Raw genomic sequence first — 15,386 nt, 5'->3', positions numbered from 1 at the left:
CCACATATTTTGCCCAATCTTTCTGGGGTGCTTGATCAAGGCTGACGTTATTCCTCAAGGTGTTGCAGTCCGGAGACATCCAGCTGATAACTTCTAACATTTCTAACTACTACAGATATTGGCTGGTTGTGCTGGAAGAAATTGTTTTGAGACAAATTTAGGGCACCAGGTTAAAGCATTGTGGAAATGAAATAAATGAAATAAATAGGCCACCTCTAACCCACCTTAACATGTACCCCATTAGGCATATCAAGCAAGAGGGCTTAAATATTAGTTTTGCAGGCAGAATGACCTTGAAATGCTAATGCAAGAGAATATAATGACCAAATTAAGGGGCCCTCCCTCTTTCAAAATCAGTTGTTGAATTTTTAAAATCAGATTGTTGAAATTGTTAGCAGAGGGTTCTCCTGTAACTGTGTGTTAGTCTTGATGCCTGTCCGGAATCTGGGAAAACTGAAACATCAACCGACATTCTTTTCTCCCTGGGTCATTTCCCTAATGAATCCTTTTGTACCTGGAATTCTTTGTAACCTCTGGGAAATTTCTCAGGTTTTCCTTGCCCTCTAAGCACAGTCCTTATAAGGACCTTCAGCCCCCACCCCCGTCCTTTCTATCTGCTTAGTGCCATTTGAATTCGCCTCAGTGGCTTCCACTTTGATTCCGGGACTTTGAAATGCAACCCTGCCTTTCAATGCAAATGCTCCGAGAGGTTGGCCCAATAATAAAAAAAGGCTTTTCCTCAGGGAGGTGCCTTTGCAAAGTTGGGAAGGGAAGGAAAAAAAAACCTGAGCAAGTAGTTCAGGTGAACTGTTAATCAGGAAGAGGCTGGGAGTTCTCTGCAAAGGCAAGCCACGGAAGACGCTGCTGAGGCGCCGGGCACATTATGCACGCTGAGCTACTTGGGGATGATGTATGTGGGTTATCTGTTGGATAAGGACACCAACATGTACCCCAACCCGGTCAGGCACCCGGGCCTGAACCTCAGCCCCCCAAATTATGTGCCCGTGCCCCCTCAGTACTCGGATTTTGCCAGCTACCACCACATGCCCGGAATTAACAGCGATCCTCACCAGGGGCAGCCCGCGGGGACCTGGGGCCCTCCGTACCCGCCTACTAAAGAGGACTGGCACACCTACGGCGCAGGACCCCCTTCTGTCGCCAGCCCGGCGCAGCTAGGATACAGCCCCTCGGATTTCAATCCAATTCCGCCACCCGGCTCTGGACTGCTGCCTCCGCCCATGAGCGCCCCAGTCCCCCAGCTCTCCCCAAACGCGCAAAGGCGCACGCCTTATGAGTGGATGAGGCGCCACGTTCCCACTAGCAGCAACAGTGGTAAGGATTTGTCTCTCTTTCTCTCCTCCGTCTCTGGCTCCGGGAAAGGGGTCTTTTTCAGGCCGGTAGGACGAGCAGTCTCTACGGTCCGACGACTATTTCCTTCGCGTTTCTGCAGGGTTGAGCTGGCCACTTTATAACGTTTACTCTTCATTATCTTTCCCCATCAACTTGTAGACACAAGAATTTGTGGTCAAACTACATTTTAACACGAAAAGGGAGGGATACTTGCAAGAATTGGCTACAGATCCAGGAGGTTCGGAGGTGGCTTCCTTACACAGAAGGAAATTCCACTTGTGCAATGTTTGCTAGTTATAAACAATTTGTCACATGTTACTCCTGGAGTTATACATGACTTGGAAAGGGTCTTCTGTTTCTCAAGCAAAGAGTTCCTGGTTCAGTCCATGGCTAAATTGATAGGAACCACAGGAAAGCTGGTTGCTGGCCAGAATGCTGGCTCATCCTTAGGAATAGATAGTCCTATTCTAGTCAGCTTGACTGAGCAACAATGGACCAGATATCTTCCCATATTATGATTGGCTAGGCCTCCCCAGTTGATGATCACATCAAGATAGAATTTGGAACAAATTAACCTTATAGTCAGTATATAATGTAAGTTTTCACAATTGTTCAGAACTACATTCAAAGGGGAATTTCAAGGAAATAGGATGAGAGTAATATACAAAAATAAATCTAATAGGTACATGGGCTTCTGTTTGTTTGTGTATGTATGTATCTGTATATTTGCCTAATCTACATTGAAAGGAATGACTAGAACTTTCCAAGAACTACCTTTTACTTAAGTCTTTCCCAGTATCATTGTCAAACACGTCACCCAGATTCTGACACTGAGTCACAAGTTAATTTTTCTCTCAAGTAAAGCTGTAGTAAACTGCATTTTTTCTCAGTCTAGTTTACTGAAACCTCCTCTACTGAGAATGATAATTGACACAGGGAAAATATCAAATATTGATTGTGAAGGCTCTGGTAAAGAAAGTTTTGGGAATTGTCTGCATGTAGGTGTGATTTAGCAAATCAGCCAGGAAGAGATTACAATAAAAATAAGTTATCTTTTTGTTAAGGCATGGAAACATCTGACAACATAACTGTATGCTTCATTTTTGTGTTTATCAAAGTACAGCTATCTCTCATTGGTTTCCACGTTTGATGGCACTGCACACTTGATGTTTTTATTCTGTATGGCTACTGTTATCAAATTCTACTGTTTTCAATGAATTTCATTCTTGCAGTTTTGTTTGTTGCACCCCTTTCAGTATGATGGAGATACTACCATATCTTGGATAAGGTGTATATTGATATATGTGTCAATACTAGCTTTATTCTTTAACATTAGTGTTCAGCAATATTATTCTATTGGTAGATTATTCCTCTTTCTGTACAGTCTCTGAAACGTTTAGCAAACTCAAGGACGCCCTTTGGGCAAATGTTAGTTTTCTCAAAAATCCCCCCCCCCATCATTCAGTATGAAGTGGATTCCTGTACAACAATCACAAGTAAAAAGGTACACAATATGAAAATAAGTAATCTACCAATTCTTGCGTTTATTAAAAATCCAGGTAGAACTCAGTATTTGAAAATGCAGTAACTTCTGTTCTCTGATTAACATTTCTGTGGAAAAGTTCTTTTGTGTTTGCTCATGCCTAAGCATCTGCACAACACTTACTGCCTATTAGTTACATTCTTACTTTCTCTAGCCTTCTCAGATGGTTATATTCCCACATTTCACTTTATAACTGGTGGTTGTTCTCTAAACTAAAAAAAACTACTGTGAATATAAAATAATGACATCTTTGTTTCAGTTAAAATGTGTATGAGATAGTGATGTTCCTGTACTACCGTATAAGAAAGTGTTGACCATTTTTTGGTGAATATATAAGTTGCTTATCAGTACGATTCCCACACCCCTTAAGAAGTGAAAGTTAATGGCACAGTAAATAGGTTCATCTAATGAATGTATGGCACCTTAAGTTTTTATGGGACAGAGGTAACAGCAAGTGTATGTGTGTGTGTGTGTGATTTAATGACCCTTATTTGTGAGAACAAGCTTCATTGATCTCAGCTCAGTTATTTTTTTTAATAAAGAGGTGAAAATTTTTCTTTCTCATATGAACTTATTTCCTACCTTGGTTTTTAAAAAATCACCCCATGTATATAAAATAGGATTCTTTGCTAAGATATCTGTATGCATGCTAATAGATACCTCACATAGCTTTTGGCTTGCTTTTTATTTTTATTTTTTTGTAAATTTGGGTTATAAAGCTGGGATTTATAACTGCAAGGAGAAAACTTTTGTGTGTGTCGTTTTATTTATCATTGTCTTTAAGACAAGCCTGCATTCAAAACAGTTTGCTTCTCTCAATGCCACTGCAGTAAATGTTAGAGTTTGCTGATCAATGTAAACTAAAATTAGTTCTCAATGTCGTAGAACCGACTTGCTGTTTATTGCATATTTTTGTTTTTTTCAAACGGGATTCGAGATTTTAAAATGGCCAAATCGACTGGTTGTAAATGAGCGCCCCTGCATTTAGGCGACACGTTCCTCGGGTCTCTGAGCAGAAAAAGGCGCGAAGCTACTTTGCCGCCAAGCCCGGTGAGCCTCATTGCTCCCCCCCCTCTCCTTTCGTCTCCTTCTCTTCACCAACTTATTTCTCAGGATCATTGGATCTTTCCAGCGCCGAAAACCAGCCTCTAATTTTGCGGCCGCGCTGAACTCTTGAACTCGCGGCGAGAAAGGAGTTTTAAGGGGAACCCCAGGGTGACGCGGTGGGAAAGTGGAAGTCTCTCTCCAGGCGAACGCAAATGAACATTCTGGGGTGACAAAAGACCCCGCAACCGGTGCCCAGTTCAAAGGCGGCAGGCCGGCGACCTGCTTCTTGAAAAGGCCCTGCGAACGCCTCAGTCAAACTCGGGGCAAATTTGCAAGCGTGCTGCTTTGTTATGCTGATAGGCAGAGAGGGTGCGTTGCGGCGGGGCGCCCAGCGAGCCTCCTTGTTCTCAGCTTTGAGATGGGCGGCTAAGCGGCCTTTGAAGTGGGGGCACTTTCATTTACCTGCAGAGCTCCAGGCTGGGCTGCCCATACGAGGCCACCATCGTCCTCGCGCTTTCGGGCTTCCTGGCCTGGGCAGAATAGAGAATAGATAACCTTTATTTTTACTGTGGGCACACTGGCACACATTAAAATGAAATTTTGCTCACACACACACACACACACACAAACAGAGCAGGTGTGTGTATTGTGTGTGTATTGTGTGTGTATGTATGTGTGTGTATATATATATATATATATATATATATATATATATATATATATATATATGTATGTAATATGCATATAGCAAGTGTATATATATGTGTGTGTGTGTTGTGTGTAGTACTATATATTCAAAATGGATAGTTATGTGTGTGTGTGTGTGTGTCCAGATGGACACAACCAGAAGCCTGATGATGGCAGATGAGATTCTGCCGACTACAACTTTAAAAGCACAACTATAATGACGTGGGAAAATACCCGAACAAAGCTGAATACCATACATATAGATACCCACGAAAACTTAAGAAAACAAATATATATCTCATAAAGGTTGATACTATATGGAACAAAATTGACTGAATCTGGATGTTCTCCCAGAAGGTAGCAAGGAAAACAGGTATTGAAGAGGATGGTAGTGTCCCAGACAATACTGCGGACCCTAGGCAAGCATTGCTTATATGTATTCGGGTGAGGTTGGTTTGTGAAGAGAAACAAGGACAAGATGGAATAACGCACCATCCTGAAAATGTAAGCCTAAGCGTGCAGTACTCTAAACCAGGGGTCCCCAACCACCGGTCCGCGGACCGGTACCGGTCCGCGTAACAAGTATCATCCCTTGGGAGTGAGGCGCCATATACATTTAATAAATGATGGCAGTGACGACTTCAGTTGGAGCGGGATCGAAAAAAGGACACTTGAAACATGTAATTGTGAACTGCGCTGGAAGGTTTCGCTGGGCAGATGGCTGGTGTTGTAAATGAGCCCCAAAAGTCTAAATTTTCAAGGTCCCTTGGTTTCAGAGAATGAAGTTTAGACATGTCATTTCCCACTGAAGGCAAGAGGACTTCAGCAGAATACCTGTCTTCAGAAGTAGCTGCCCCTTCAGCTCAATGAAGTTTACATTCTGGAAAATATATTGTATATTCTCCATTGCAGCCTGGAGTGGAGGCCAGGAGGTTTGTTTGTTTTGTTTTTGTAAGTATTCATCTGTCACAAAAATGTATCTACTTTCATAAAGTATATAGTGACTGCCTTGCACAAGGTTTAATGAATACCTCCACAGCCAAAATGATTGCTTCCCTGTTATTTGCTCCCTGATACTCTAGAAGTGGTGATAAAACAACCCCAGGATAATTTACTGTCTTCAACCTTCTTTGTGGTCTGCGATCATATTGCAAGTTAGCGTGAATCAAAATAGGTGTTGAATGATTAGTGATCTGGGTAGGATACTTTCTTCATCTTACAGGCTCTGGCTGACATGCAGTGTTACACACTGGAAGGACCTTGTGGAAGAGATCTTACCTTCCCTCTGCAATGCTGCTGTGTTGTTCTGGGAATCCCCAAATTTACAGGCTGTTTCAATGTGGGTTGATAAGGAAACTGCATGGAAGTGGTTACCTCTTTTGTACCATTTAACATGCGGATGATCACATGTCTAATACAACAAAAATGCAGAGTCTATTAATTTATGTAATGGAATCATTACATAAAATCTTTCACATCTTTATATGATTTAGTTATCCAAGTTCAGACTGGATATATTAATCCATGGTAACACATTTTGGGCATTGCTCTTTCAACTTCTTTGATTGTTTACTAAGAGCCTGCAAGACTAATAATTAATGGGAGGCTCACACTTTTGTTATCTGAATGGTTAACTTCAGAGTCTTTTTTTTTTTTTTAACCTGGAAAGGATTTTAAAATCAAAGGCTTGATACCATCTTAAATATATCAAAACTAGGTCAAATGATTTGGAGGGTTTGCTTTATTTTGTAATGGTAACAAAGAAAAAACTATTTCAGATTTTCCATAAAATAAAAACATAATAGAAAAACTGACTGAATTACCTCTAACTAAATTAAATCTAATTTGATTATAAAACATATCTTGAGTTTTGTTTTCTATCTTCTAGATTACAACCAAGGAAATTGATTTTCTTTAATGCGACTGATCATTTTATTTCTTAAATATCCTGTAAAGTAATATACCATATTACAAAACAAACTAAAGAAGAAAATCTTTTAATATATAGAGCAATACAGACATTTAGTACATAATACTAATTACACATGAAATTTATTTCAATACACAATAAATAAATATCATTTTAAACACATCTAGCAGCTCCTAAGATAACTTTGTGAATTTTTTTAAAGTTCTAAAAATATCTTTTATTATAAAATTGCTACATTTGATTTTTAAAAATGTATATGAAATTTATTTCAATACACAATAAATAAACACCATTTTAAACACATCGCTAAACAAATAGTTACAAGTCAAGGACTACCTGTATTTTGTACTTTGAAAAAAAAAGGGTGGAATTGTTTTGTAATTAGGGAATAATAGCTTGAAGAGAAGATGTCTTTAAATATGTGGAAAGTTCATATTATGTAAGTTATATATACGTCTATGTCAGTGACTGAAAATGTTAATTCTAATTTGAAGTAGTGCCAAATTGAAATAATTGCTGATACAAATTAATTTAGGGTCATTGTTCTCTGAGCTTAATTGTTTTCTTGCAGATGCTGCATTACTCAAGTAAACCCAGCTAAGCTAAAAATATTGATAAAAATTACTTTGATTTCAGTTCATACAGTACAGATAAAGCATGTCCTTTACATGAATGACTGGTACAGGTATATAATCAAAGGGACAATTTATTACAACTTTTTAAATAAAAATCTTAAGGACACAAGATAAAAGATAAATGAAAATTATGAATTGCTGCAACCACATTATCAGCCTAAATGGGTCAATAGTTGTTTTCTTGCTGCTACTATAGTAAGAAATTATCATTTGTCCTACAAATATGAACATCCTAATTATGTAAATAGTAAATCATAATACAATTTTTTGCTCAGCCCCGAGTATAAATAACTTAGTAATGTTATGGAAAAATAACATGTTAGATACTACTAGAAAAATAATGGGTTGGTATTGTAATTTTTAACCAGGAGGGAGGACCTTTAAGGAATTACTTTTTAGTATTATTTTGATAGCCAGATAATATTAAAAGATACATCCTTTAATAATTGTATTAAATTTAATACAATTTATTGTAATTTGTTGTAGTACAATTTATTTGCATTTAGGTTAGGGTTTGAAATCAGTTAAAGTTACTGGTAAACATAAACATGTAAAATACAGGCTGCTAGCTCAAGAGCCATTGGTTTAATCTAGCTTGAATATCTGGAATAATACAACAAATATATATAGATTATGCATCATGTAGATTATGCATCAGTGTTACAGGTAGGATATTAAGTAATTTTAAATTTTAAACTTCCATTTTAAAGTTTGTGTAATATATCACACTGAAAAATCTTACCCGCTTGGAAAAGTTTTTGAAAAGATAGCAAGGTGGGGACCAACCTGACTTCAAAGGTCATGTTGTATCACAGAGAGGAGACTGCCACTGAGAAGGTCTTTTTGTAGGATGCAGGTTCACAGATTTTCCATAGGATGGATATCCAAAAAAATCTTCTCCCAGCTAGATTTGGTAAATCAGGAAGATTCTACTTAAAGGAGTTAACAAAGAGCCAAGTTAAATAAAGCTTTATTGGTAATTATCAGCATCCTGCTTGGAAAATTGCTATTGAACTGGTTAGCACTCTTCAACAAGCAACATTCTATGTTGCAACTTCCAAGTTGTCTTCAAGGGTAGCCCCAATAAAATAGCTAGAGGGAAAACAAGGACCTGATTTATTGTTTTCAGCACCCCAGAATCCAGGAAGCATGGATGCTAGGCTGATGTCACGTAATTGCAATTTGCGACTTCCTGCTACCTTCTCCATTGACTTCACTTTTGGGAGATGGCAGTGAAGGTTGCAAATTGCCATCACATGACTGCAACTACCATAATTGTGATAGTGTCCAAGTTGCAATCACATGATCATGCGGAAGCAGTGACAGCAACAACTATGAGGAATGGTTCAAATTTCCTCATTCATCGTTGTTATTTAGAATGGTTGCTGAAGAAGTGGTCATTAAATGAGGATTCTGTAGGTGGAACTTGTAGACAGCATAGGGAATGGACTTTAAAGGAAAGGAGAAAAGGTTGCTATCAAGGCAACAGTTAAATAAGGGGAGATACTTGAACTTGGGCCAAGAAACTAATTTAAAGAATGTTCCGGGTAAGACCATTTCTAGATCACATAAGTGAGGTAGCAGGCAAGCATATTCATACTTGCATGATTTTGCACTATAGCTGTTACAGTAAGAGTAGTCCTCACTTACACAGCATTGGTTATTTTTCTAGTCTGCTCCAGATCTTGTTAGACTGACAATTTTCCATGGAAGCAGAGGGATTCTATACCAGCAGAATTCTGTATTGCTGAAAAGCAGTCCGACCTCAGGCATTTCTTCAAAGTTTTACGTCTAAGACATAGAAACAGGAAATCCTCACAGTATTTCTACTTTGGGTAGAAATACAGAGAGGGATACTATTATCAAATTAATTGTACCTGCAGTAACTTTTAGAGATATTGGAGAAGGCATCTAAGAATATCGTAGACCTCCAAGAAAACAAACAAATGGATTGTCAAACATATCAAACCATAATTCTCATGACACATATGACGAGACTTAAATTATCCTACTTTGGATATGTTAAGCCAAGACCTCATTTTCTGGGGAAGGTGGAAGGAACGAAGAGGACAACTAGCAGCAAGGTGGACGGCCTCCGTTACAGTGGTGATGAATGCACTGTTAGAACACTTGAATGGCCCAGTTTCCTCCGTTGTGATGGATAAAAAGATGTGGTCACTAAGAGTTGATACCAATTAATGGCATTTAATTAAAACTTTTAGAGCACATTAAGCAGCATCTGTCACATAACTTGTTTTAAAAATAAAGTCAGTAAAAATCCTTTGTTGAAAAGGAACATTTCACCTTATGGTTGCATTTGGTCAAGGGTCTTCAAACTTGGCAAGTTTAAGACTTGTGGACTTCAACTCCCAGAATTCCTGAGCTCACATGACGAGAGGAGGAATTTTGGGAGTTGAAGTCTGCAAGTGTTAAAGTGTCAAGTTTGAAGACCCCTGCATTAGGTGATATGGTAGACTTCAGTGATCCCAATCTTTTTGACGCCACGGCCGGGTACCGCATCAGCTGGGCGCCATGCCCGGTGCCGCATCAGCTGGGCGCCGCCATCTTTTGATGAAAAAGGCTAGCTCGGTGACCTCACCGGAAGCACGCTTTCATCAAAAAGATGGCGGCATCGCCTTTCGGTGAGCTTTCCGGGTAGAAATGGCTTTCTGCCAGAAAAATCACCGGGCGCACCGCCATCTTTTTTGATGAAAGCGTGCTTCCATGAGCTTTCTACCGGAAAAGCTCACCGGAAGCACTTTTTCATGAAAAAAAGATGGCGGCGCTAGCAACCGCGAAGCCCGGTAGGAGTTGTTCTGCGGACGGTACCGGTCCGCGGACCGGGTTGGGGACCCCTGTGTGGTAGATCATAGAAAATAAATACCCATCATAGACTGGATATTCATTTTTGTACTATGATGCTGAAGCCCCTTTTCCTACTATTTTCTCTGCTGAAATTATCCCATCCAAGTCCAGACTCCTTGTCATGTGAAGCAAAGAGCAATATGTGGAAGTATTTTATTAAATCTACAGTGGTGGGATTCAGCCAGTTTGCACCACTTCGGGAGAACCAGTTGTTAAGTTTCTGAGCAGTTTGGTAAACTGGTTGGAAGAAATCATTAGGGCAGAGAACTGGTTGTTAAATTATTTGAATCCCACACTGAATCTGTCCTACATTTTTGTAATGCCAGTTTCCTAAAGGATAGAAAAGCCAGAGACATGAAGTCAGGTGAAATTACAGAAATTCAGAAAGAGAAAATAAACCTCTCTCTCTTTGCAATTCCCAGTCCATGACGGCAAACTATGATAATGGCAAAATAATGTCACCAAAATTATGAGATTGTAATTTTGCTATCGTAATTTTGCTATCATTGTCATTTGCTGGAGACGCTATAAGCAGCAATGTAGAAAAAAAGTTAGCATTCCACACTTTTATTGAATTAGTTTATGGTGTGTGTGTGAACTATGAAGTGTAGCTCTCCCAAATGTCATTGAACTCAACTATCAGTCTTAGCCAGATTGTCCAATTATATCTAGTCAACTTTTGTGTTATCTCTGCTTTAAACTTTGGTTCCAAATACAATTCATGGTTAGGTTTATAATTTACATCATTACTATAAAAATGCTATCAAAAACTACTTCACTCTTCATTGTGATACTCATTTACAATCTTTCAAGTTAAGGCAGCATGCTTTACAAAGACTTCAAAATGCAGATAATTTTTTTCAGAAACTTCTCCCTCATAGTAACTAATAAAATATATATGACTTACTAGAAAGAAAACCAGCAATTCAAAACACAGTAAAGTTCTTATTTTTAAGCGACTATAGTTAGGGAATAAAACATATTCCAGCCTCTCTCTCTCTCTCTCTCTCTCTCTCTCTCTCTCTCTCTCCCCTCCCTCGTCTCTCCCCCCCTCTTATCTGTGCTGCCCACTCACTAATATAGGTGGTTTAAAATATAACTGGGTGGCTTAAAATATAAAGTAGGAAATATAATTAACTTTCCTAGATTGTGATTATATTAATGTTTCTGGATTAAAAAGGGGTAAGGAAATAGTGGTAAGGAAAGGCAAAAACCTTTTGTGCAGATTTACATTCTGGCTCTTAATCTGTACTGTGAATATTCACAAAATACTTGTGGAAATCTTGCAATTTTAAATTGCAAACATTCACCAATTTTATGATCTTATTGCTCTCAATATTTATAAATAACCAGTACATGCTTTTATGTTTGAGCTTTGAACTTTTCCCTTCTTTCAATTGTGGTATCAACATTGTAGTGCAATTTCTATGCTTTAGTTGGGGTAATTATCTCACAACAGTACTCTATTTTATCATAGATAATATTATAGTTTGGTTCTTGTTAACTCTGTTGATGGAGGTGGCGGTAAAGGTAATGAAAGAATATATGAATGCCATGAGCAACCTGCATTTTAATACTGCACAAAATAATTGATTACAATTGAAATGAAAACCCTTAGAAATATTTGCTTGGTTAGTATCAATTCTGCTAAGAATAAAAACCCAAATATATTCAAATCCTACATATAAACATGTTTTAGTTTTACACGATTGGTTTAGGGCACCCTATAAGTTAATCAACTCTAGCTCAACTGAACTGTTGACCTTATATTTCATTCTTACATTAATTCATTAATTCTGGATTTTTTCAATTTTTCAGTATGGAACATATACCATCAAAGCCCTGATTGCAATGTATATAGAGATACACACAGAAGCATATAGATATACACACAACTATGCACGTACACAAAGAACTCTTTCTTGAATTATTAACCACAGCATGCTACTGAGATGACTTGAGATGTTTTGAGTAACCAGTAGCCTTTTAAAATATTTTAAAGTTTCCTTTCCATAATGATACAAAAAACACAACATTCCTTCAGTTTGAAATATGTGTGTGAGTGGACACATTTGTCTTAAAAAGATTTGCACTATAATATTCTCATAATTATTTTTTCAAAAGTGATTTAAGTGATTCTTCAATTTATTGTTCTATTTTAATTGTAATATGCCCCATAAATCTATACATTGCAGATGCTTTTATTTTAATTCATTTCTATATCATATTTCATGCATATCTAAACAGCTTCTATAAAAAATAATTTTGCAACTCCATTGGAAATACTGTAATAAATATGGCAGAGTGGTTAATATTGTTTAAACCTACAGCAACATTTGACCTAAAAAAGCAGGGTGGCAACCTAATGCACACTCTTTCCTGCAGCAATCTAAAATTAACTAATGCCACTATTTTTTCTCATTTTTATTGTTATTTTATAACAGGAACACATAGGTGAAAAACATAAATAATGAAAGAGCAGAAAAAAACAGAGAAAAGGCAAGCAAATTGAAATGTAAGTTTAAAAGATTAAAATTGGCTATGATTGGTAATAATAGTGAATTTTGAGTTTGAGAAAGTTATTAAGGCTGCAATCCTGTATTCTGTTTTTAGCACAAAGACCCATTGAGTTCAAATATGATTTTCTTCTGAGTTGACAAAGAAGATTATACAGAGAATTATAGGATATAAACCATGCACCCTAGGTAAAAGTAGAGCAAAGTTTTGAATGCAGTACTGTATATTAGGTCTGAGGACGTGATGGCTCAGTGGTGAAAGACACTGACACTGGGTTCAAGACCCAAGTGCCGCACAACAGGGTGTGCATTCTTTACTTGCCCCAGCTCCTGTTTACCTAGAAGTTGAAAAACATGCAGATATGGGCAGGTAAATAGTAGGTAGATTTAGTGGGAAGGTAACAGCGTTCCATGCATCTCGGCATATAGTCATACTGGCCATAAGGCCATGGAAAAGTCTTTAGACAATGCTGGCTCCCTTGGCTAAGAAATGGCGATGGACACTTCCCCATATAGTTGGACACAACTGTGAAGGGAAAACCTTACCTTTACCTTTTCCTTTAGATCAGATCACTGCTCCTACTTTTATGAAAGTGGACACATACAGTGTTACCAACATTAAATTTAAGTCCTGTTGATTTAAAAGGCAGTGTTACTGAAGGATAAGCATTGCACTCTCCACTGCAATCAACAAAGCTCTTATCAGGCAAAAATCTCTCCTTGGTTTCTAACCTCTCCTTAAGTGAACTAATACAGTTAGAGAAGTTCATTCGCATGTCTGAACTCATTGATAAGAATAACAATATGTTTTTTTTTTAAATGGAAATAAAGTTATGGACCAAACTCAGTGTGTGAGATCTTTCCAGATTTAGTTCTGACCTCATTTTATTTTAATTTTATTTTTGTTCTTCATCAGCTTGGAAAAAGATATACCAGCAAGGTTAAAGCTTGCAATTCATTTATTTCCTAAGTGCGAAAAGTCCATGTAGTTGGCTCATAATTAGGTCTGGGTTTATGGTAAAATATTTGGGAATTAATTTCATATTAAACTGACGAATCATAACTGTGGAATGATTACTGATTTAGCTAGATTGAAAGGCCCAGATGAGATATTTGGGGTGGCCAATACATTTACATAAATTATAACAGGCTGCCCAGTGACACTGGAATTGGGCAGTCAATACATTTAAATAAATAAGTAAATAATAAAATGTAAATCTACTAATCTAAATCTAAAGACATGAAAAGACTCTTAATCTTTTCTGGGGTTTTGGATACACGGAACAAAGATTCCAGCATTTGTGAAGCTTCCAGGAGGGGTTCAGACCTATTCAGATTTGCACAGTTCTTTTACACCTAATTCTTACCTCTTTCACACCTGATTCTCACTGAATAGAACTGGGGGTTGTAGTAAAAACAAAGTGATCACAAAGCCCAGTTTTCCCACTCTTGCTTTCGATCAGGGGTGTCAAACTCATAATGAAACATCATCATGTGATGTATCACAACTTTTTCCTCCTTCACTAAAATGGGGTGGGCCTGGCCAGCGCTTGACGCATCCAGCCTGCAGGCTGTGAGTCTGACAGCCTTGCTTTAGATGGAGAAAGGAAAACTGTAATGAAGTAATAAAACAGGATATGTTTTTCATTTATATTTTAATCTTAAATGTTGTGGGTTCAGAATCTGAGAATGGTGGAGGGAGCTAAATCTTTCCCATGACTCCTTTCTCGCCATTAGGCAAAAATGTAAACAAAACAAAATAGACAACAATTTTGAAGAGGCATGTTTTGATCGGGAAAATCCATAATGCAAGGATCATTTTCCACTCCTATTCCATCCATGATCTAATTACTAAGAGTATATTGAGCATCCCTTTCCAATTATCTGAAATATTTTGGAAAATGGATTTGTTATGTTGCCATGTTAGTTGAACCTAAAGTTAGGGTTTTCAGAAGTTTCTACTATATACTATAGTTTGTTAGTAACATTTCTAATACATAATGTTTCAAAAATATTTTTACTTTTGTCTTATAAAATATATATTGTTCTCAAATAAAACTCTTCATCCTTAGTGTTTAGTTACCTACATCAATAATTTAATCTTTTTTAACAGACCATTTGAAAATTATTGGGGGACTTAGAATATTTAATAAATGTTTCCTTTTGTTGTATAAATTGAAGCTCATACAAAGTTAATTTTTCACTTAAAGGGATGGAACTCTTAAAAAGTTATAGTTTTTAAAGTAAAAGAATAGAATACATTAGCAATGTTAAAATAACTTAGAGCCCATATAGCAGGGACACTTTACATAGATAATTTGATTCTGACCGAAAGAATCCTTTATCGTTGACAAAAAAAACAATGCCTGTGTAGCTAGTGACTATTCCTTCTAAGTTCATAGATCATCAGGAATCAAACAAATCATAGTTTGAGAATATTTGATCCTGAACTTCATTTTCTACCTCTGGATAAGCAAAACTAAAAAAATGTTGAGATTGTCTAGGCCTTTTGGCCTAGTTCTTTTGCAGTATCATATAGATTGAGCTATATATGCTAGGCAGTGTTACTAGAGTTTTAGATTTCACAACTGAAAGTATAGTGGTTCTGTACTGTTGTCACAAGTGGAAGAATTTCTTCCAAGCTGAAACACATGTCATGTTCCCAGCAAAGGTCATTTCAGTGCAAAGTAGCCATTGCATCGAATCACATATCGAACTTAGTAGAGTAATTATTCTTTCTTTCTAGTATACAAAGAAATTCATTTTTTTCATATCTTTTTTGTAATAACTATCACTAAGAAGAAAAAAATGTA

General features: G+C 37.4%; 1 protein-coding gene across 1 annotated transcript in view; it reads left to right on the top strand.

The window, feature by feature from the left end:
* Positions 1-905: 905 nt before the first annotated feature.
* Positions 906-15,386, top strand: part of CDX1 (caudal type homeobox 1) — a 37,890-nt gene continuing 23,409 nt past the window's right edge. The window contains exon 1 of the mRNA XM_026685354.2: positions 906-1,332. Coding sequence (XP_026541139.2) covers positions 906-1,332 — 427 coding nt within the window. The remainder of the gene's footprint in view (positions 1,333-15,386) is intronic.

The sequence above is a fragment of the Notechis scutatus genome, chromosome 2 (assembly GCF_049901735.1).
Source record: "Notechis scutatus isolate UNSWTSFEM ecotype Mainland chromosome 2, rNotScu1.2, whole genome shotgun sequence".
Classification (NCBI taxonomy): Eukaryota; Metazoa; Chordata; class Lepidosauria; order Squamata; family Elapidae; genus Notechis; species Notechis scutatus.
Note: the sequence above shows the minus strand (reverse complement) of the source record. Positions and strands in the feature narration are given on the sequence as shown.